General features: G+C 41.4%; 1 protein-coding gene across 1 annotated transcript in view; it reads left to right on the top strand.

The window, feature by feature from the left end:
* Positions 1-23,097, top strand: part of tox3 (TOX high mobility group box family member 3) — a gene marked incomplete at both ends in the record, with an annotated part of 37,232 nt that extends 14,135 nt beyond the window's left edge. The window contains 6 exons of the mRNA XM_079265075.1: positions 7,128-7,193; positions 14,773-15,021; positions 21,282-21,545; positions 21,634-21,864; positions 21,981-22,061; positions 22,240-23,097. Coding sequence (XP_079121201.1) covers positions 7,128-7,193; positions 14,773-15,021; positions 21,282-21,545; positions 21,634-21,864; positions 21,981-22,061; positions 22,240-23,097 — 1,749 coding nt within the window. The remainder of the gene's footprint in view (positions 1-7,127; positions 7,194-14,772; positions 15,022-21,281; positions 21,546-21,633; positions 21,865-21,980; positions 22,062-22,239) is intronic.
* Positions 23,098-23,660: the final 563 nt, after the last annotated feature.

The following is a 23,660-nucleotide window of genomic DNA, read 5'->3' as shown; positions in this document are numbered from 1 at the left end:
GCTGCAGAAGAGGAATGGTTCCTTAGTGGCTTCTTGTTCTGTCAACATTAAATGTGTAACATAAATTATCATTTTATTTAAAGTCAAATATGGTCATCTTCTGACTCTACTAGGTAAGAAATAGATGACTGCTTTGAGTCCATCACTAAAAGCTCTTGACTGTGCACTTTCCCAAAGCCATTTATAATTAGAGTATTATCCAGTAATGGCACGAGGGGAATAGAAAAATGCATCAGAGCAATAAGAGAGGACTTCACTCCCTGCAGCTTTCAATGGAGCTTTATGTGAATCCAAGTCCCAAGGTTCATAGCCAGCTGACAAACCAGGAGAAGTAGCTCAACCATCACCATTACTACCACCCAAAACAGACGTGTTTCTCGTAGTAGAAAGCGGTTCTCCTCCCGCTTGACGTTTAACCATGTAAGTTTTAGTTCTTAGCTTCCCTAACCACACAGCAGCCTGCTGATCTGCTGTGGAAGAATGGCAAGCAGAGCAGAGTATGCTTCGGTTAAAATCCACACCTCCGATACCATCTTGAGTTGGAGTTGCATCAAAGCTGCTGAGAGTAAACAGCCTTGAGACATGGCTTAACAGTAAAAGCAAGACAACACCAGCAAGCCAAGCCTTTCTCATGTTGCTTCCTCAAGAGCTGCGTGTCCATGCAACAGCAGTCTTTGTGAGAAAGCTACACCATGTTTCTGAGGCCCTCTCCTTTGCTTAAGCTCCTTTGTGGCTGTGGGCCAATGGCATTGCACCCCACCAGATCAAAGATGGAACCCCATTTAGCTTGTGCTTTCTTTTAGGATTTGCTCTTAAGAGTAAAGAGGAGTTTTAACAGCTTGGGGAAAAATAGCGGCATGTTGGATGTTGACCTGCATAGTATTGAGACAGCTTGGCTCAGAGTATTGGTCCCTTATGACAAATGTGGAGACCATCTTTGTTTTGGCAGTTTTTGCAGGGCTTAAGCCTCACAGGAAAAACAGTAGCTATGGGGAACGTCTGTGTAATTGAGTGTGTTGTGCAACATGGTGGTGTTGGTTGTGGCTCTTTGTCAAAATGAGATTTTTACCTTGACTGTAACTCAATATGTTTGTTGTTAAAAATGATGATCCAAACTTTCAACCAGTGTGAAGAAGCTATAGGTATCTTCATGTGTTGGACTTTAGTATAACTTAATATAAACATATTATTTGAAGTCACACAGGCATTATGGTCTAGTGTTAGTAATGTTCTGCTGTTGAAGAGTCAATCCACTCATTTGGCCTTGACTGAATTAGTCCGACTGTGGAATGGATTGCTATGGAATGGTTTTTTTTTTTTGTACATGTGGATGGTATCCAATGAATGAATCCCAATGAGTGACAGGTTTTCAGTACTGTTGGACTGATGATGCATTTTTGTACATTTCTGTTTCCATTAGGGTACATCGTTAAAAACCAAATCAGCATAATCATCAAGACAATTTTTATTTTTTGCATTCAATACTCCAATACTTTACTTTATCACCAATTTCTTGTTTAAGCTTGAATTTCAGCACTTGAAATGGTACATTCTAACATCATGCCTGCACAGAGGCATGTTTTCTTTATTAAACTGATAGCTTGCAGATTTGAGCCCTTAAAACAAATCAATGCCTGGATGCCCAAATGCACCTTGCCTGACTGGCATGCCTATTGGGAGAACCATTATTAAATGTCCATTTTAAAGTCCATAAACGCTTATATGTGTCAGTCATTGCAATACCCACTGAAGTGGAACTCCACTGTAGTCAAATGTGTTCGTACAGAAACGATTACCAAAACAAATTTAGTGTGTTAAAAGTTTACTTTTTCCTGATTGGCATTTCTGCCTGAACTAACGCATGAACTGAAGCAGGAAACTCAATCTATCATTTTCAGAAATACTTGAAAAGATATGCAAACATTTCACAAATGCTTTTTCACCGTGGTCTAGTTGTGTCTGTGTGTTATCACTCTCGTACACCGAGTCTGTGCTGAATATAAATTTAGCCCTGAGGAATATGCTGAAAGCCCAAACTATAGTTTGCCTTTTACTGTCTTTCAACGCTGCCATAATAGCGAGCAAGCCTGAAAAAACACAATGTGCATTTGCTGAGCTGTGAAATCGCTTGAGTTTTTTTTTCTCCTTTATTTTCATAGTTAAGCTTGTCATTTTAGTTGGATATGCAAACTTAAGTTCATATGCCGTGACGGAATTATAATCTTCGTGTACCATGAAGAGTAATTTGAGATATGGAGGCAGTGCTTTGGGGTTTGCACGTGACCACCTCAACTGTAACGTCTTAAGTTTTAGAGAGCTTTATGATTGTATCATTTAAATTTTGTGGGTTCAGATTTCACCTAAATAACCTGTCTAGTATTGTCTGATTACCATTTAATAAATGTAGTGGATTTGTTGAGGGGGTTCTTTGCAATGTGGTTGGCAGGAAAGTGTGGTAATTTTCTGGAAGCTGTGATTGCTCTGCAAGGATTTAAAGTGTTCCTCCAGATTCATGTGTACTAAAGTTTAGGCAAGCTGTGAAGATGCTATTTGAAGCTGCGGTGGTCAGTGTGGTGTATGAGAGGAGAGATCACCACACAGCTTGAACAACCCTGTCATCGGCTTGATTCTGATCCCACATAAGACTTTTTTCTCCCCTGCACTTCTGTACTTGTACTACTATTGAGAGGGAGATGCTTACAGTGAACTTCCCTCAGTGCTATCTAATGTAGTTGAGGACTAGCAGTCTTAATGCTGGAAGACAGTGCTGGGCTATGGGAGTAATGATTTTTAAGCTTTAAACTGAATTACCAATCGATCGGCCCGCAGATCAGAACACAGCTTGTGAACTGACTGTGTGGACACGCTGTGTTGTGGAGTCACTTTACAAATTGACTGCTGCACACATAGGCGGGAATATATCTATATATGTCAGCTTGGCGCTGCATGCGCAGTGGCGTGCTGGGTGTGAACAGGCCTTGTGATCACCAGAGAGAGGCCACTGCTGAGTGTTGATGCTGAACTGGGTTGTAAATATTTAGTGAGGAGGACTTCAAGAATCATAAGAACTTTCTCAACAGAGCTCAACCAGGATGGCAAGAAAGAGGGAAAACTGCTCTTTGAAGACTTAATTCCTTTTCATTCAAAGATGAAGCGCAAACCTGGCGCCAGGCTGAGCTTTGGAGGAAATTGCATAAAATAATATAGAGCAAATTACTGCAGGTTTCTCAGGATTGGAGGTTGAGTTTTAACTGGGGTGTTTTCAGTCTTTTATGGCGACCACTGGAGAACGTATTAGCACAAGTGTCATGTTCCAGAGAACACATGCTAGGCTGTGATTACTGAGCTCAAGCTGAACTGTAAAATCACTTGTCAGCAGTTGATTTGTTTCTGGAAAAGCCTGGCCTCTTGACTGAATTAGTTTGGTGGTTTTCAGTGGGGAACAAGAATGTGTCCAATTGGGTTACTCGCTGACAGACAGCACTGATATTGTGACTTTAAGATTGGACTGTAAAACCAACGATTGCTTTGATGAAACTTGTTCAAAAATCCAAAATGAAAAACGGGTTATTAACAATTATCTTGTACTCTTGTTGTTTAAGTTCTAATGAAAAAGTGGGGTTTAATGTTCAAATAAGAGAGTTTTCTAGTAGTTTTTGTATTTTTATGCATGCAAAGGTAGTAGCGATCAGAAGCTCCTCCGACATTGGTTGTACAGCTTTTTGTTGTCCAGTTCATGTTTGCTGATAGGATCTGTGCGGTTACTCCATCATATTGGAGGTGAAGCAGGGTCACGTTGGTGCAATATTGTGTTCGCCCTGAGGTTGAAATAATTTTGTTTGCTGTAATAGCTGTAAAACACCTTATTTCCCACTGGATGTACTCCCATACAAATACTTCTTCAGTGGCATTGAAAATGTGGGAAAGAAAAAGGAAAAAAAAAAAAAAGGGGGGGGGGGATAAATCAAGCATTAAAATTATACTGGCTTTGGTTGAGAACAAACAGATAAATGTGTTGGTACTGTCTTGATTAAAATGAAAAGCTGTGTTTTGCATTTAAAGAAAAACCTTTAATTCATTACTTGGTATTTCTGTCTGCCTGTGATCATGCGCACATTGAAGCCTTTTCACATCAGGATCAGCGTCCATGTAAGCTCTTAATTCTCTCCTGTTAAACAGTTTTTGAAGAAATGTGCTGCTGGTGCAGAAAGAGAAATAAAAACACTGAGAGCCCAGCATTTGCTCTGCCATGCAGCCATGTCTGGCTCTCAGTGCAGCTCATATTACAGAGAACCTTTTAACAGTGAATTCACTCCGTTAATAAAAAACCTCCAAACCCACAGCTGTCTTAAAGCACCTCTTTATATGGCTTCACCATGAATCCCTCATGCCGGAACAGGCAACTCAAACCAAGTATGCGTTTCAGTAGCATTTCTGTTGTAAGAGTCCAGCGACACTTCCCCTCATATTTCCCCAAGTCTGCATCTGTGTCACATCTCCATCACTATAAAGCGTCTGGATTTGAGCATGCATAGTTGTTGGGCCCCTCACATGGCAGCCACAGCTCATCTAGCTCGTCACATCATTTTAATTACAGAGCCTTCATTGTCTGCGCTGACCCATTTTAACACACTCCCTTACCGTCAGCTGCGTGGTACCTCCAATCATACTTAATTTCATCTGGCATTTGACTCAATCGGCAGTGCCGCAAACATGAGTGCAGAACCCCCTCCCCAACACACACACACACACACACACATCAGAACAGAATTGGGAATTCCAATAACAATCTCCACTCCCTGCTCTGGCTGTCCACTGAGGCCTCCGGCCCGACGTTGTACAGCTTTTAATGGTGAAGATTGATATCTGTGGCAAGGGACATTTTCTTAGGATGTTAGTCACAGTTCTCTGTGGAGATTTAGAACTACTCTTTGAGGACTCCTAGAAACACAATAAAATCTGACTCTGACACAGAGCCCTGGAAGTTTCGCACCACTAATTGGCACTTGGACTTTACATGGCTGTCGTTTATCTATGAAGTTCATATAATTTACAAAGTTCATCTTAGAGACATATTTGTTTTTGTGACTCATTACTTTCTGATTGCCTAACATACACATTTGTACCATTATCATCTGCATAAGCCAGAGATGCAGAACATGGTAATGGAGTTGAAAATCTGTGATTATTAATGCTCTGGAGACGTTTATATGAACTCTGAAGCAAAAGCTTCACTCCATTTAGAAATTTTCCACGGCTTTTTGAATTTTAATGTAACAGGCAGAACATTTTGCATTTTGAATCTCTTTGTTTTCATGCAGTATCCCCAAATTCTTTGGAAACAACAACCACCATCAACTCATTTAGCTGCATTCACATCTTCCTGACAAAGGGAGAGAAGAAACAGAGCCAGAGCTGCGTTCAGCCTTATCTCCCTCCATAATCAGAACAATGTTGCTAGTACTTGAAGAGGGAGGGATATCTCTGAGACTTCAATTTATTATCTAAAAGAAGAAGGGGGACAAAGTAACACTTCCAAGATAAGGCCACCATAAGGTTAATTACTAGCCGAGTGGCTAATGTAACCTAGCCATGTCATGTCTCAAAGTTACAGAGCTGAGAAGTGAACAAATGCTGGTAGTCGGCAGGTGTTACTGCAGTGTTTATACATGTATACGACCATTACTGTATGTAAACTTTATAAAGTCAGCGCTTTATAAAGCGGGGCAGCTCCAGGTTAAGATGGGACCGCAGGCTCAGACAGCTCAAACCACCTGCTTCAGCAACCGCTTGCAGAGCTTGTGGCTCCCCTTCTCATTGGCGCGTAACTCTGTTAACATTGCTGCTGACTCCCCGCTCTCTCTCCAGGGCATAGACTAATTAATGGATACCATTCGCAGTTGATTAGCAGCAGTTCTTTCGGTAATTACATTCGCATACTAACCACTCAGAAGAAAAGGAGAAGAGGGGAAAAAAAAAAAAATCCACAAAGGGCTAGAAAATATATTAATACATTTCTCGCTTCACTCTGATCTTAATTTGTTTCCTCTATTGTTTGGTTTCTACTCTGATAAGAAGCATCTTTTTAAAATCTTTTATTTTATTCTCTCTGTCTCATGGTGTTTTAAGAGAGTGACTTTGTAATAAACACACAAAAGAGATTACCGCAGAGCTTTGTTGAAAATGGGTAGAGTTCTCAGTGGAACCTCATGAAGATGCAAACCTACCGTGAGTCTTTCTCTTCTGAGCTGTGTAGGCTGGGTTTTGCTCTCCTCGCTCACACAGAGGTGCATTGTGCTCCTGGGCCCAGCTGCTAGCCCATAATTCTTCATTCTATGTCCCATTGTTCCTACCTGTCAGCGTGGTTGTGTCTCCAAAGAAAGGAAATGGCTGCCATTTTGCCAGCAGGCTGTGTGTCGGTTGGGAGGGGTGGGGGCATGTTGTGGAAACATGTTATTTCTTACCAAAGTGCAGGGTGTTAATAGCTTATCAGTTGCCTTAAATACTGATCTATATTTACAATGTGACACTCGCAAAGTCTTCATTGTTGCCTTTGTTTTCACATTCATCTCATGGTTCTTTGTTGGAGTAGAAAAGTGTTTTTCATTGCAATAAAACAAAGTGAAGTGATTCATGAAGTGCGTACCATGAACATGAAGTTACATGAAACATTGAGCCCATCTCTCATTGACCCACCATGTACTCCACCCACATTAAAAACACCCTCCACCTTCTTATTTCCTCCCAGTATCACTCCTCTCCCTTAGGTTATTTGAAGTTAATAACCTGCCACTGCATCGTGATACTTGGCTTTGTGATGCAAACATATTCTTAATTGCCATCCCATAAGAGCTGAATAGCCAGACCAGATTCTCATTACCCTGATTTGAATTGGCCAGGGCCTCTCACATGCCTCTCATCATGCAACAATAATGGCAGAGTGGCAGAATGCGGCTGCACATGTAGAGAAAAGGGTTAACTCAATGTGCAAACATTCAGAACCAAGTGTGACAATCTGTTTGAGTGATGGCTGTCTGGGGGAAAAAAGAGGAGCTGCTAAAGTTACCAGATGTCTTACGGACATTTGGACACTGGCTGATTGCATTTTTTTTTTTGTCTCTTTTCAGTTCCAGAATAACAACAACTACATGAACATGGCTGAGGCAAATGGCGCCCTTCTTGCAGCTGGAGATGTGAGTACACTAAACTTTACGTACATTTAAGTTTCTTCAACAGAGGCAACCAGGAGCGTTGCTGGGCAAAAACCTCCTTGTTATAAAGGCACAGGCCCCCAGTGATCAAATCCTCTTTTCGTTGTGATGGCCTGTGAGGAAACAGAGCAATATGTTAGATGAGTTTCTCTTGTAGAGCTAGTTATTACTAATACACACATGCTGAAACTGAAAAGAAAGGTTGGAAAGCTTAGCATGCATGTTAATATTTGTATGAAAAAGCATCTCCATTCAAATTCTGACTAACCTTTTAAAGTGTAAAAGCTGCACAAACAGAATTAAGTAACCATGTTTTGTTGTGCATTTATTTTTACTTCACCTACACAGTTTGGCATTTGGCAGAGTAAAAAAAAAAAAATATCTGCTCTCTCTCTGCTGCTATCATTTTAAATGAGCCAAACCTGACAGCTTATTTGATCTTCTGCAAAAGATTTTACTGGTGCACAGCTGATCAATACTGGAGCACAAGCCCCAGTAAAGAGGGTCCAACAGCGCTGATGCAAGAAGGCCAGTTATCACAGAATGTATAGAGCATACAGTTGAATTGGTACTCTCTCTTTATTTATTTAAAACTTCACTTTTTCTACATGTAAAACTCATTTGTTTTATTGGAATGTGAAATGATAAAATTGACCACAGACAAACGAATATGGCCAACGATAAGAATAAGTACAATACTGTGCAAAAGTCTTGATCCACAATTCATTTCTGATTATTGACACTAAAATGTGGATTTAGGCCCTTGGATTAGATGTAGGGATGCACCAGTATCGGTATCGGCTCAATATAAAGCGTGTGTGCTCGTACTTGGTATTCCTGAAAGTGTACAGATACCACAACTGATACACGATACCAAACTAGTCAAGCTATCGCAGATGTGTTTGATGACATGCTTCAGACATGTTTTAAAAGAAATGAATGCCTTGATTGTTAAAATGTGACATTTTTTCCACACTGAAAGCTACATCTTTGTTTCAAAACCACACATTTATAGTTGTATTTCGGTAAAATGTGCCAAATCCAAATAAAACTAGTTGAAATTATTAGGTCTGTAATGATATCGATATTTCAGATATCTGTATCGGATCGGAACTCCCAAAAAGTGGATTGTGCATCCCGAGTTAGATGACTTTAATATATCAATAACTCATAAATATGTGTTAACTGGATTAACAAATAAAAAGGAAAAAAAATACTTTTATTTGTAAATGTAGTGAAAATGTTTTGTAAAGCAGCCAAAGCAACTATTCAATAGTTCTCCAGAGAGTCTGGAGAATCGTCGCTCAGTCATGCTTTAAAAGATCGATTCTGGCTTCTTGTAGGCAAAATATTAAGACATGATGGGTGGCTCAAGACTTTCTCACCCATTTTAAAAGTGAATTATTACTGCACATTCATTGGTAACGTGTCTAATGTCTGAAATGCTCCTCATTGATCTAAATGATCATAGAGAAGCATGATTTGTGTTGTTGCACAGCACATTCAGAGAGCTGAATTTAATGTGATCCGACTATTGGACTGCATCTTGGACGGTGAGACGATATCTTAATCATCTTTGGATGTAAACACCTGTTTTCCTCCTCTTTTAAAGACGCAATGAAGAAGCATTAAGAGGCTTTACAACTGTGTCACTCTCTGAGCAGCTCCTTCTGCTAGTGCTTACAAAGAACTGAAATGTCACCAACATGACTTTGCTTTGGACCTGCAGGATTAAATGCACCAATAGAATTATAATAAAAGCAAGAATGAAGTAGTCGTTACTCTGGAGGTATAGAAGTGCCTCTGTGAGCCATAGTAGTCCTAACACTGAGCTAAATTTACTCATTTTATTCCCCCTCCACCCACTCTGCTGCCCTGTCATTAGAGGCAAGTGTACCAAAAATACCAGCCGTCCTCTGTGGTTCAAACTGTCCAATCTCATTCAGAGATTGATCTGGCTTCAAAACCCACAGCAAAGCGTCACTGCACAGCTCCAAAATGCGGAGATGTCATTGTTAACCTCATTGTTTTCATTCATGTCAGCTGGACAGCAGGGATGCAACTGTGACATACGAGCTCAGGCAGCTACACACAAGTATGTGACCTTGTGTTCATGAAGTGGCCACCTCACAAAGCCACAGAGTATTACAGAAGAAGTCTAATTTTCCCCCACATTTACGCTGAGTGGGTGCATCCTCTGTATCCACGGGCTGCTGAGGCCCACTGCAGCGAGGACCACATCGACACAGGCTGCTTGGAGAGCGTTCAGCCCCCAGCTGTGAGGGCCCACTGTAGCAGTAAAGAAAAGGGAGGATGAGGAGAGGGGCTTTTTTGGAGGAAAAAAAAACAAAACAAACCAGTCCAGCTCATTTACATTTAATCAAAAGGAACAACTGTTTCCAGTGTTAGGGCACAGATGGTATTGTGCTTAAAAGGACAAAGAGAAAAAGGGGGTGAAGTCTTAAAACATAAATTTGATGTTAGTGTCCTGAGTTGTGTTCACTGCAACATGAGCTAAAATGAGAATAAAGTAGCTTCACCTTTTAAGCCATAAGAATTCACACCATGTGCATCTGCTTGATGGTTCATATCATGGGGAAATGAAAGGGGGTGTCATTTTACAAAGGCTAAAATTATGGTTCAGTTAATTCCACCACATCTGATCATTGTTTCCAAATAAAATTATATGGGTGCTGTTTAAAACACACAACATCCAGCTGCTGTTTACCTTATGCATAGCAGGAATCTCACGCTGTCTGTATTTCTGTATTTCTCAGACAGAAGGCTTCTACATGAAAACAGCAGACCTGTATTTGCTGTGTTTGGATGGCTCGTGTATCATTTATCTTCTGCACTTAGAGGATGAGATAAGATGACCTTGGTGCGCCTGCTAAAGCAAACATCCTCGCAGGGAAAGCTTGACTGCCTTCTTCAGAGAAAGAGATACTATACAGTGAGATTGTGTTCCACTTAGATGTATCACTTTACTCTCCCAATCAAATTAGCGCCATGTAATGAGCTATAAATATGTAGAAATGGACTACAAATGATCCAAATTTGAAATGATGCTGATTAGGGGTGCCGTGGTGGATGCTGTCATCTGAGTAGCTGCACTCTGCCTGTCAAGATATTTGAAACTGGATCCTCAATCCAGCATCTATTGATTCCTAGGCCTATTATATGCAGTAATTGCATGCTGCTGCCTTTAACAAGTCTTGGTTATTGCATCTGTGAATTGCATTAGTATGTTTATTGAGGGACTGGGACTATTGCCTGAAAAGCTTATTATTGCTCTTTGTCCTGGTATTGAAAAAGTGTCATGGCATTGCAGAGATGAAACGCATGGGAATGGACTGTTTACTGCTTTACATCAGTTTTTTTTCCTAAGAAACATTGTTAAAATGTGTACTAAAATAAGATTAATATACATTTTTTTTAAGAACATTATTCTGTTTGCTTTAGGACTTTGTAAAGGGATGTCGTGCATGTCAACAGCACAACCAGAGGGACTCATCATGCTTCTTAGAAATGACTGTTCTGGTTTATTTATAGTAAGATCAGGTATAATCTCTGTGGCATTTGGAAGAATAAATTATTTCCATGATCCTCTGGATTTTATCAAGACACACCAGTATATGATTTATCTAATCCGGTAAAATATAATATTATTCACTAATTGGATTGGCACCAAATGTTGTCATGGCAGTTATAGCTCTAATACATATTTGATGCTGATAAAGTCCCTTGACTGTACATAATTTCAGATTACAACAAAAGAATATTTACATGCTGCATATACCTTATATTCTAAATGAATTTCTTGGGAATTTGAACGTCACTGCAATGCATGCTGGATGTGTCCTTGTAAGTATGTGGAAACTAAAAATGCACGAGAGTACCATCCTATAAGAATCACTCTCGTCTTCAGGATAAGAACCAGATAACTAATGAGCTGATGCATTACCTCTGTTTGCATTCTTGCATGTTTTAAACATTTCTTTTGTACAATGTGAGGACACTGTGTGAGTTCAGAAGTTCAAGCAATCCCAGAGCCGTGCAGTGTTAGAGTACAGTCTGCTTATTAGCAAAGCAACATTGTGTTGGAATCAGGTTTCCTGTTGCGTCTTACTCAGTAGAAATGAGCTAAAAGAAATTTTCGAGGCGTGTCCTGAAAGATGCTCCATCATGGAAGTAGCTGGTTGTTAGTGGGAATATTACAATATGCGGCATAAACCAGCTCAATCACAGATTTAACAACACATGATGATTAGAGTGACGTAAACAGGGTCCTATATATTTAATAAGTTGCGTAAACTTGAGACAGATTTAGTAATGGAATTCATAGTTGCAGAAAGTTTAAAGCAACGTTAAATGCTTTATTTTGTTAATGTGATAAACAGTGTGTTTGACTAAAACAACAAGTAAACTTGTTAAACACTTTGTTTTTTCAGCCAGGACACATTTTTGTGTTTGCTGGGTTACTTTTCTCACTTCCAGTAAGAGCTGAGACTTTCCCACAACCTGCTCAGGATGCTGTTGCTGGGGTAATCGGGCCTCTCCGTTACAAGTCCCTGTTCAGCACTTTTACCACTGAACCTTGTGACGGGAAACACACACATACATGCATCGCTTTGCTTTGTCAGTTGTTCTCTCCTGCCCACAACTTAACATCTACATGGCTGCACATCCTAAGCCAGCATCTGGCTTGGCACTTGGCTCTGCTGAGCCTTTCAGAACAATTTAAATGGATAATCAGGCTGGTGATGCAGAGAAAGTGGATTGTGCATCTCTTAATCTCCAAACAGAGCCCCCCCCTAAGCTGCTCCTGGTGCAGAATTAGACTGGCTTTATGTGAAATGACACCAGACAGTGTGCAACACCGTAGCACTCTGTGGGTTCCAGTAAAATCTGGCACCTCTTCCCCAGGGAGAAGGTCTTCTCTACACAGACAGCTGACATCCTCCATAACCCCGGTATGAGACACAAACTCCATGTCTCTATTATCAGCGCCCCTAGTGTAGATGTTAATTTGCATCATCATTAAAGAGACACAATGCACACAAGCAGTCTTTGATACTGATCTTGCTCCGTCCATCCTCCCTCCCCCACTGCAATCCTTTCTCTTTCTATCTTCCACTTCCACACAGTTTAGCTCAGAGTAAAGCCCAAAATTCCTCTGCACCGAGTACATTTGTATTTCACTTAAAGGTCGCAGTCATGCTTGCACTTTTCTTCAAAAGTAGAGCTGACCTCCACCAGCCTTCATCTTTGACATTTTGTCTCAAACTTCAAGGTTGGCTGTGTAATTCAGGTCACAGTGCATGAGAATATTGACTCCAGTGTCCTATATAGTCCTGCCCTGATTTACCTTAACGCAATGTAACACCACAGGAAGCCGACTCACTTCAGCAAATAGTTTCCATTGTCAAGTAAAAGCACAAAATGTAAGAGATGTTTCCTTCCTGCGAGGGCTTGTGATGCAAAAAGATCAGAGCCAGAGCTACGAAGCTGACTGTAGTGGGCACAGCAAGACCAAAACGGGGCAGATAAGTGTTTTCTTTTTTTTTTTTTTTTAGGTGGTTGTACGTGTGCCAGTGTCTTCAAATTGCTGCATGATACGATTAAAAAAAGACTGGAAATGGATCAGAGAGCAGGCAGGGGAAGCTGAACAAGGTGATCATGGATGATCTCTGATCCATGTGCAGCTGAAACATGAAATTCAGGACTCATTACAGCTGTAAATGATAACTTTTCCAGACGCTGGCTTTAGATTCAGAAGTTACTGGACATGATTGTTGGGAACTACTGTAAGTTCTTGAGGTTTATGTCAACAGATGAGTGAAACCAAATGGTTCCTACTAAAGTTGCTCATTATTTAAGTTATACTCTGCATGCCAAAGGTCTGAACAGTGATTAATGTGGACTTCGCTCCTTCTGGAAGCAGAACCGATTCTCTACAGAAAGGAGAAAGTGAAAAGTGAAAGTGTGTTCGGGAAAGGGAGGAGAGAAAGGGAAAATGGAGACTATAAACCCTATTAGCTTTCCCTGCCATGGAATTCATCAGTGCTTGTCAAGACGGCTACCCTGAGTATGCAATGAATTAGTTTCAAGTGTTTGTGTGCTCACACAAGTTAGGGTAACATTAATACTCCCTCATCAAGGTATGTGTTGGCACATTTCCTCCGTTGTCTCCATCTTAGTTCAAAGAAGCAGCAGATGAAGACGAGGTTGTTCGTGGAGGTGTTGAGTCAACTGCTGAAAGATTTGGGGACTTTTGGTGGCATGACTGCACCTCGGCATCAATTCAAGTTTTATTTTATATTTTCATCTTGCAAAGGAACAGCATGATGCTTTACATGAGAGTCAATGCAGTGATGTTAACTTGGTTTTGTGAGAGTGAGTGAAAAGAGAGTGGAAAAACATTACCATCTCTCAGGATTGAATGCAGGTGTCTGAGAAGGTGAATTAGACTCATCCATGCTGGTGCAAATTGGCATAAATGCTTATTTACTTCCAGCCAGGCATTTTCACGACAGAGCTGCCATTTAATTTTAGCTAGCTAATGTAGCTACTGGAAGCAAAACCGCTTGTGACAGAGTGACTGAGGGCCAAGAACGCCGCATTTGAGCTCAAACTGATTCACGATTCAGAGTGAAATTCTTTTAGTTACTTTTCACTTGTTTAATATTTCCACACATGCAGAGACCTAAACTTGATTTTAGCTCGACACCACTGTGTGAAAGCGTGAGCTGTAGGACAGCCACACTTTGAAGAGGTTCTCTGTAACTTAGCAGCAGCAGTCAAGCGCAGGACCTCAGATTGCATGCTGTTCAGCCCTGCAGTTATCTGGACCTGCAGCGCGGTCATTGTGAGAGTAAGAATATTTGGGCTTTCTGGAGGCTTAATGCAATGTGCAGATGAAAACAAGACCCAAGTAGGTGAACAGTCCCATCTCCAAGAAGGCACATAAGCAAATTAAGTGTGACCAAAAGCTTTAATTCGAAAGGCAGAAGGATTAGGCTGTTTGATGAGCAGATTTAAGGGTGCAGGCGAGGGGAACAAAAAGAAACACTTCTGGCCAAGCGTAATAATCTTTGAAAATATTCTTTAAACCCATCTCCCTGTGACGTGTATTTTCACTGCGCTTCAACCCAACATCTTCCATCCCTAAGATTAAGGGCTTTTATCGTGTATCCTCTCTCTCCCGTGATTGCTGCTTGATATTTTTGCTTTTGACATCTTCTTCCACACTCGTCTTTTCTTGTATATATATATATATATATATATATATATATATATATTTTTTTTTTTTTTTTTTTTTTTTGCCTCAAAGTGGACTGCAGTACATTCAGAAACTGTTACATCTTAGTGCACTTACAGACGAGTGTATTACCGCTCAACTAAAACGTTCTCTCTTAAGCAAAGTTGTCTGATTTAATCCCTGAAGGTTTACTTCCGGAGTGTTGAATGAGGCTCACCTCAGCAGATACTTCTTTGCCTTTTCGTGTTTGTGAATTTCATCATTTTTCATGTTTTTTTTTTTTTTCCCCTCTCCTTGCAGACTTTTCACACGCCCAGCTTGGGGGACGAGGAGTTTGAGATTCCTCCTATCACACCTCCACCTGAGACGGAGTCTGGTTTGGAACCAGAGGTGGACTCTCCATTCCCAGGAATGCCAGAGCCCCCAGCGCCAAACAGGGGTCACATAATCCCTCAGTTCCCTCCACAGAGCCTGGATCTGCCCTCGATTACCATCTCACGCAACATGATGGACCAAGAAGGGGTATCTGTGAACAATGGCCAGCCTGTGGTGAGCTATACTTGTTTTAATCACAAAGTCTTTTGGCGCTCTCATTTGTCACTGAGTTCCAGTTCCAGATGTGCTCCTGGAGCTTTCCCTACATGCAGCTGCTGATCCAGATGACACATCTAAGATGTAGAATATGATTTACGAGCAAATATTGCTAGAAACCTCTGATTACAGTTTTTAAATTAGTCATTTTGCCAAATCATAATGTCACCTTCAGTTTTTGAACACTTTAGCACATCTGGCACAGCATCTATCCTTGTTTACAGCACAGAATGTGTATGATCACAATGAGTAAATGTCATGATATTGTGTTACTAAGTGTGTAGAATAAAAAAACAAAAAAAAAGCACCCAGAGCATGGATGATCCCCCCTCTGTGAGCAGATGTAAAAAGATCACAGGTGTTGCAGTACAAAGCACATTCATCCCCAGAAGGACGGTAAAAATGGCACCCAAAAGTGCCACAGTTTCACATGCTCATATATAATTCATGTTCCCACTACAAGCCCCCTTTTTTTTTCCCCTGCTGTAAATGCTGATCCACGCCTGATCCTACTGTCACACGAGGTCTCTAAAAGCAGCACATGGCAGGCTGGGAGTTTAGGGTCAGATTTGTCTTTTATTTAGCCTCCTGGCAAAGGTCTCAATGAACATTTTCAGCCAATCTAGTATCTAAATTATAAAGCTTGCCCATTGTGGAAGTGTGGAGGGAAATAATCACGTTCTTAATGTTGACCGTGCTGTAAGATTGTGAGATTGTTTTCTCAGGGTGGAAAGGTATTTTCAAATGCCACAATCATAGAAGCACTGAGGAGGAAAAATGGAAATGTCACTGGCTGACTGTCTTACACAAATGGAAGATTAATTTAGAAGAGAAGAAATAAAAAGGACAAAGGCACGAGCGGGGACATTAAGATATTGATGCTGCGTTTGCTTTGTGAGCCACATTGCATTGAGAAGAGGAACCATTATCATTAGAACTGTATGAATAAGTGAAGTGTGCATTACCTCCCCACCCCCCCTCCCTCCCTCTCTTTCACCATGACACATTTGTTGAATCACACTGATATTAAAGATATTTATTTACATCCCAAATGGGAAGGGGCTATAAAATTTAACAGCTCTTTCTCCTGCTTCCATGCTCCTGGCATATAAAATAATTGCAGCTTTTAAAATATCTCTGCCTCATACAGTAAGTGAGCCCCAGAAGGCTTTTTGCCTAAAGAATTTTCATTTCATGGTCAGTTAAGCTTTCTGCATCTGGAAGAAACGGAACCTTGACACAATTACATTCCTGACTGTTCTCACGACTTGCTGGAGGATTAGATTTGATTCTCAAACATTATTCCTCTTTAACACCATTTGCATGGCTCATGTCTCTGATTGTGCAGAGACTCTATTAAAAACTGAAGGGAGAATGTGGGTCTCTGCTCCTTTGCCTAGTGGCATTGTCACCGATGCACCACTCGCTCGTTATCAGTCATCGCACATTGTCGCGCGGGAAGGCTCGTGGTGGCCCTTCATTTTTCCTGCAAATGGGATTGATCCCCAAAAGTCTTGTGACAACGCCTTTTTGGGAACTCTATTCATCTGTGGTTTTTATCTTTAGCTTTGTGACGAGAACGTAACTTCTAAATGAGATAAGTAACGCGGCGTTTGCTGTGCATTCTATACACACAGACGATGATTTACGAAGGCCCTGTGAGGGGTGTTTTGTCATTTTGTCAGCACACTGATAAAGCAATGACAACCTTATATACATGATTACATTCTGTGTTATTGTTATGGCTGCGGGGGCAAACAAATAAACCGTGCACTACTGCAATTACATTTCTCATCAAACCACTATGCTCATATACCCCAACATTTTTGGTTTTCATTCTCTGTGCTAGCTTACCGGTGCAGAATACTTGGTGTGTGCGGAAGCCTGTCTCTTATCGCAACTTAATAAGAAACCCAACCAGCAAATATACCTGCCTTTTTTTTAATATTTCCAAAAGCCTCTTCCATGTCAATGCATTGGCAAGTGTTCTGCTAATTCCTCTCTCCTTAATGTTCAGCGTATGTCTCGCATATTGGCCACAGATGCCAGGCTTCTACTAAAGAGAAATACATTTTCTCAGCAGCAATGTGCCTGGCAAGCCCTGAATCTGAAGTCATTATTTATTTAATCTGCTCTCCTAACAAGCTTCTGACTCTCATTTTTGTCTCCCAGCATGTGTCCTCCTGATTTGTGATTGAGTCTCAATAGTGCCAAATAGTACTGGAGTTAGAGCTGCCAGTATTGCTTTATTCACAATTTCTTCTCGATTTTTCTCCCTGCTGCACAGCAAGGGTCTGTGGGTTCCATTTCGAAAAACACCTGGTGCCTTCACCACATTTTAGGTTTTTCTTGACACATGTAAGCGTGTACTGAAATGGGCTCTGTGTCCTCTGTGATTGGATTCGAAGCCTACAGTTGTCAACTGGTTGTATTGGATGTTAAAATCAATATTCAGGAGATACGAGTCACACTGTCTTATTACATTTACCACTTTGTGGCAATACATTATATATTTTTTTTTCATTACCAACTAGCTGTTTCACACACCATTAGCTTTTCAAAGATATGCTAATATTTAATAGTTGTGCGTTTGAGTCACACACATCACGCCAGATGAAAGTGAAGCTGGAAAAAAAGACATTCATAGTTTGTTATTCACATGATTTGAAATGGCTTGATGCTGTGTAGATATCCAGTGAGTACAATACCCTCAGTTCTGACTGGAGAAAACCCACTATATCCTGAATGAAATGGAAAATGGGAGCATTGTTGCAGAAAGCATGTTTTTCTACACATCCCTCTTATCTCCCTTTCAAGCCAAGAAGCACTGACATGAGTTCTACATCAATTTAAGAGAGTGGATTTTTTTTTTTTTTTTCCTTCTTCTTCCTTCGTGTCTTTTTTTTTCTATCTCAACAGACTGCTATTGTGACATATTGGGTCAGTCAGAAATGAAAGATATTCATGCAGGCATGCAATACTTGTAATGAAGTCTCAGCTTGACCTTCTGCATGATTGATTCTGTAATTTACTTTTCTCGTACGGCTCTCAAACTGAAATGATGTCATGTTGGACAAGTTTTAAATACACATAATGCATCAGTAGAAATGGTGGACAGGGGCATGGGTCAGTGGCTGTACCTGACCAAGGGGAAGGAACCTAGGGACCTTTAGAGTGAAAAGAGGGGGAGGAGAACGAGGGGAGACTTGTTTTAAAGTGGGGGTTAGAGGTTGGTAAGATAGATCGACTGAGTGTGCACACCAAAAAGAGAGAGAGAGAACGAAGTGTGTTTGACTGAGACAGGGCAGAGGGAAGAAAAACAATTTATCTTCATGCTATTATAGCCTTTACCAGAATTCAGAATTCCATTTTTTCTCATTTGGCTTAAGCATAGACTTCAGCAGTTTGCTGAAAACGGAAGAAAAAAAAAATAAAATGATGTACCCGTTTAGAAGCCGAGTAAAGGAATATGTGCAAAGCACTGATAAACTATCTTTAATAGGACTGACCTTTCATGCTGGCGAAAGTTACTGGAGGATTCATCCTTATAATTACCATATAGATGATTTTACCCCTCTCCTGCCATGGAACATTTCCAAGAGCTCTGGCATTGATTGAATGGAAATTGAACTTGTTAACATTCTTTTCAGCCTGTTACAGCTTGGTGCCACTGTTCATAAATTCTCTCCAAATTCTGATTTCCAATATCTTAAAGTACAGACTGGAAGCTGTTTTCATTGACATCAGTGCAGAGATTTCTATCACTAGATGAATGCATAATGTTGCATTTGAGCCCCGCCGCTGTGTTTATTGCTCTGTGTTTATTGCTCTGTGTTTATTGTGGAAAGGGTTTCACACATCGCCAGTAGTAAGCTTTTTTTGTTTTGTTTTGTTGTTGTTTTTGTCTTGTTTCCTCATCTGTTAGTTCTCACAGTGCGGCTCGGTGTGGAGCATTTGCTGTGTTAAATGTGGCCGAGGCCAGCAATAATGCACAAAACAAGCTATTTCTTCCTCTTTGTGCAGAATATTGTTGGCAGCATTATCCTGCAGCTTTCACATTTAAAAACAGCACAATGGGAATATTACAAATAGCATTTACATTCAAAAACCCTTTAATGATTAGAAAGTACATTTCCACTTGTTAGTATCACCCATGAAAACACACAAAGAACACACCCACACACACACACACACACACACACACACACATCAGACTAAGGAGGGCACATCTGGCCACTGTGTACTCAAGATAAAGGCTTATTTGCCCATTCATGATGACTATCAAAATATCCCGCTAGATGTCTGCTGTGACGGCTGGCAATACTGCAATCAAAATGCAAATGAGGGGGAGCAAGTAAACATCCAAGTATCAGATTCATATTCGCAATCAAGACATCTGTTACTTAATATCTCTTATTTGACTGGCTTGTTTATAGCCGTTATGTTTCCCATTCAAATCAGCCAAGCTAATGCTGGCATTTAAACATGACTGTAGTGAGCAGTGCTAAAAGCTAAATCATTACTGCAACATCAGAGGAAAACAACACATTTAGCTCAGAGTGTGAGATAAAGCATCAAACTGTGGTCAGTAGTGCATGTTTTCAAAAAATGCACAATACTCACTTTAATTTGAAAAATTTCATCACATTTCAAGCAAATGGCAAAATAAGCCATTGCTCTAAGTCATAACTGCTCCATAAGGATTGGGTAAAAGTGTTATTACTGTATACAGATGGCCACGACTAATGAGCTCAGTGTGCGCATCTTTGATGTTCACAGCAAGCAAAAAGCAAATGGCAAGCCATCATGTTCCCAGTAATGGCGATGACAATGGCACTTGATGGCATTTCAGCAAGGCAACACGAAGCCTTGCTGAAACGGGAATTAGTCATTTGGACGCCAGTTCGTTTGTTGCAGCTTTTATTCTCAACATTTGGGGTTTTTTTTTTTTTTTTTGGTTTTTTTTAAAAATCACAATATATCTCCCGAATTTCTTCCCCCTCTTCAACTTTTGCCTCACCTCTAGCACAAACCTGCTCGCACATGTAAATATAAATCTGTTCCCACTTCGTAGATTGTATTTATGATAAGCAGCCGACATGGCATATGAGAAAGAAATGGATTGTAGATCCAATATGTGCCTGTCTGAAATGGTGTTACAATATTGTTTTTGAAGACAGGCATTCATAAGGTTCTTTCAATAAAGCCAGGTGCATTGGTTTATGATGTGTTGATGTTGGGAGAGATTGAGTTTGTGCTGCTGAATACCAGATGGATGTACTGAGGGAGAACAAATCACCTTTTCTGTTCTGTTCACGTCCTCCTCTCTGTTCCATGTCAGCTCTGCTGGCTCGCTGATCAGTCTTCCCTCTGGAGAGCTGGCAAACCTTGTAATTTCATCCTCGCCACAATCAATGCAAACATGTTGCCTGTAACTTCTTTAAGACTCTTTCAAGAGCTGAATGTTTTATTTGGAAATAAGTGAAAGAGACTTTGAGAATAGTATTACGTTAAAGTCTGGATGGTGGAGCAGGCAGGACCTGTCCAAAGCTCTTAAGGTTTATGCCTTCAGCAGATTGATTTATGGCGTTGATTGCACTAAACACACACACATGCTTTTTCAAGCAAACGTGAGGTGCTAAAGCTGCCTCTTTCACAGAGTTGTAGCTTTAAATAAAGAATACAGACTTGTAGCTAGCTCGAACTGAACTGGCATGTTGGTGAATGCACACAAAGTGCTTTTATTGTTGCATTTGAAGTTGCGTGCAGCAGTTCCAGTGATTCCCTTCAGGGACGAGGCAGCGTAACCTGTGTCAGAGATTTCCATACATCGGCGTTATGAAAGAAGTCACCTGAGCTGCGGCTGTCCACTGCTGGCTCAGGAAGTCGGTTACTCATGTGTCAAGATAATTTATCATTTCTTGCAAGAGACATTTTAGAGGCAGGACATCTTGACATGTGATCTGCTGTATAACAATCCACAGAATCCCAATGACCCAAATTTCTGGTGTGGCACAGAGAGATGGGTTCATGAGCTCAGGCTGCAGGATAAAACTTTTAGAGACAGATGTCTCTGAGCTGAGAAAATAAGTTGCAAGTCCGTGCAGCTAGAAGAAGAAAAGGCATCAGTCACATGATGAGTGAAAAGACGTACTCATGTTAAGTTATTCTTTTCTTATTTGACATTTCTTTTATGTGATGAATTTTTTCTTTTATAGAATGTTGGACCGGGTCATCTGCGTCAGTACCAAACCAACCCATCCATGGTGATGAAATCCATCATTAACATGAACGGCCCCAATGGCATGATGCCACGGAACCAGCTGTCCACCATTAACCAGTCCCAGCTCAACACACAGCTGAGTTTAAACATGCCAGGACCCAACATCACTCACACTTCCCCGTCACCACCTGCCAGCAAGTCAGCCACACCATCTCCATCCAGCTCCATCAACGAGGATGACCAGGATGACGGCAACAGGGTGAGCAGAGTCAGGAGAACATTTCAGTGATTGTATCAAAGAACTGCAGGAAATAGACTTAGGACTAAAAAATCTCTCATGGTTTCAGGTTGTTGGGGAGAAGCGACCGGCACCAATAGATCCCACAAAGAAGCCCAAAACTCCCAAGAAGAAAAAGAAGAAGGATCCCAATGAGCCTCAGAAGCCCGTGTCTGCTTATGCCCTGTTCTTCAGAGACACCCAGGCTGCCATCAAGGGCCAGAATCCCAACGCCACCTTTGGAGAAGTGTCCAAGATTGTGGCCTCTATGTGGGACGGTCTGGGAGAGGAACAGAAGCAGGTATTGCAGGAGTCGTTGCAGGAATCACAAATGTGATTTATTCTAAACTGCCTTACATTATTTGTGTCTTTCTAGAAGTCGTAGCTGTCCACTCAGACATATTTCTGTCTCTGCAGGTTTATAAAAGCAAAACAGAGGCTGCCAAGAAAGAATATTTAAAAGCCCTCGCTGCGTACCGTGCTAGTCTGGTTTCCAAGGTGAGAAAGTGCTGCCCTCTTTTCACCTGAACAACATGTGAATTCAGCATAGAAGTGAGATATATTATTCTGATTTGAAGTTGTAGAAGTGTTTTAGAAGTGAAATTTTTGACATTTTAAATAGATATGCTTTTTTTTTTCTTTTTTTTTTTTTTTTTAACAATTTTTCTTATTTCAGGCTGCAGCAGAGTCAGCTGAGGCCCAGACCATCCGAACAGTGCAGCAGACCCTGGCTTCCACTAGCCTGACCCCCGGCCTGGTGCTGCCCTCACCCCTCAACCAGCACCCGTCCATGCCATCAGCTTCCCAGGCCCTGCAACAAGCCCTGCCACGGGCCATTGCTCCAAAACCTTTGCAGATGAGACTAGGGGGCAGCCAGATCGTGACCTCTGTTACAGTTTCCCACCAGAACATGTCCTCCGGGATGCCACAGCAGCTGCTGGGTCAGATGGGTGCTGGAGGAGCCATGGTGGTGGGTGCACAGTCCACAGCAGTGTCTCAAATGAGTCCACCCATGCAACCGGTGCAGCAACATGCCATGCAACAGCTCCAGCAGCAACAGCAGCAGCAGCAACAACAACAACAACAACAACAGCAGATGCAACAGCACCTTCAGCACCATCAGATGCAGCAGCAGCAGATGCATCACCAGCAGATCCAGCAGCAGATGCAACATCAGCATTTTCAGCACCACCTCCAGCAGCAGCTGCAGCAACACCACATGCAGCAGCAGCAGCAGCAGCAACAACAACAACAACAACAACAACAACAACAGCAGCAGCAGCAACAGCAGATGCAGCTGCAGCACATGCAAATGCAGCATCAGCTACATCAGCAGCAGATTCAACATCTCCAGCAGCAGCAGCAGCAGCAGCACCAGTCCCAGTGTTCCCCACCCCAACACTCTCCTGGCACGCCCCATTCAGTGGGAGGTTCTGGATCTCTCGGCAGCCCCCAGCCAGCCCCACAGCAGCAACCACACCCCTCCCAAATCCAGGCCCATGCCCAGGTTCTGTCCCAGGTCAGCATTTACTGAGCCAAATGGAAATCCAATGTCAAAGAACAGGAATAGAAGAAAAAAAAAAGCATCATTCCACGTTGCTTTTATAAGTTGCACTTAAGAAGTGTGTAAGATTTAGAATGTTATACAAAGAACTTGTCCATTGTTCTAGACAGATATGCACATAAATGTACAGGGGGGTAAACATGTTAGCTGGGTTTTTGTCTATAAAACAGGCAGAGCTGTGTCAGAAGCCTGTTTATGGTGAGCACCCAGTGATTGTTTGTTTGTGTGTAAGGTCTTTCAGTTGTTCATTTTAACTGACTGGGCACACAATGTGCTGAAAGACTTGTATCTTTCGCCGTTTTATTTAACAATAAAGCTTTATTTATGTGGCCAGCGCGGTCAGTTCAGCGCAGTGTAAGGGTATTTGGAATGCTCTCCAACAAAAGCGTATTTTTATCGCCCCTTTGCTTGGATTGAATGACTCGCTGGAAACCAATACCCCACACACCAGTCTCCGTTTCTACACTGGCCAGTATATAACAGACTTTCTTTCCTTCATCATTCTCGCAGACGTAACTGCTCAAATCATCACA

This window comes from Telmatherina bonti (assembly GCF_933228915.1).
Source record: "Telmatherina bonti genome assembly, chromosome: 1".
NCBI lineage: Eukaryota > Metazoa > Chordata > Actinopteri > Atheriniformes > Telmatherinidae > Telmatherina > Telmatherina bonti.
The sequence above is the reverse complement of the archived record's forward strand: the minus strand, read 5'-3'. Positions and strand labels throughout refer to the sequence as shown.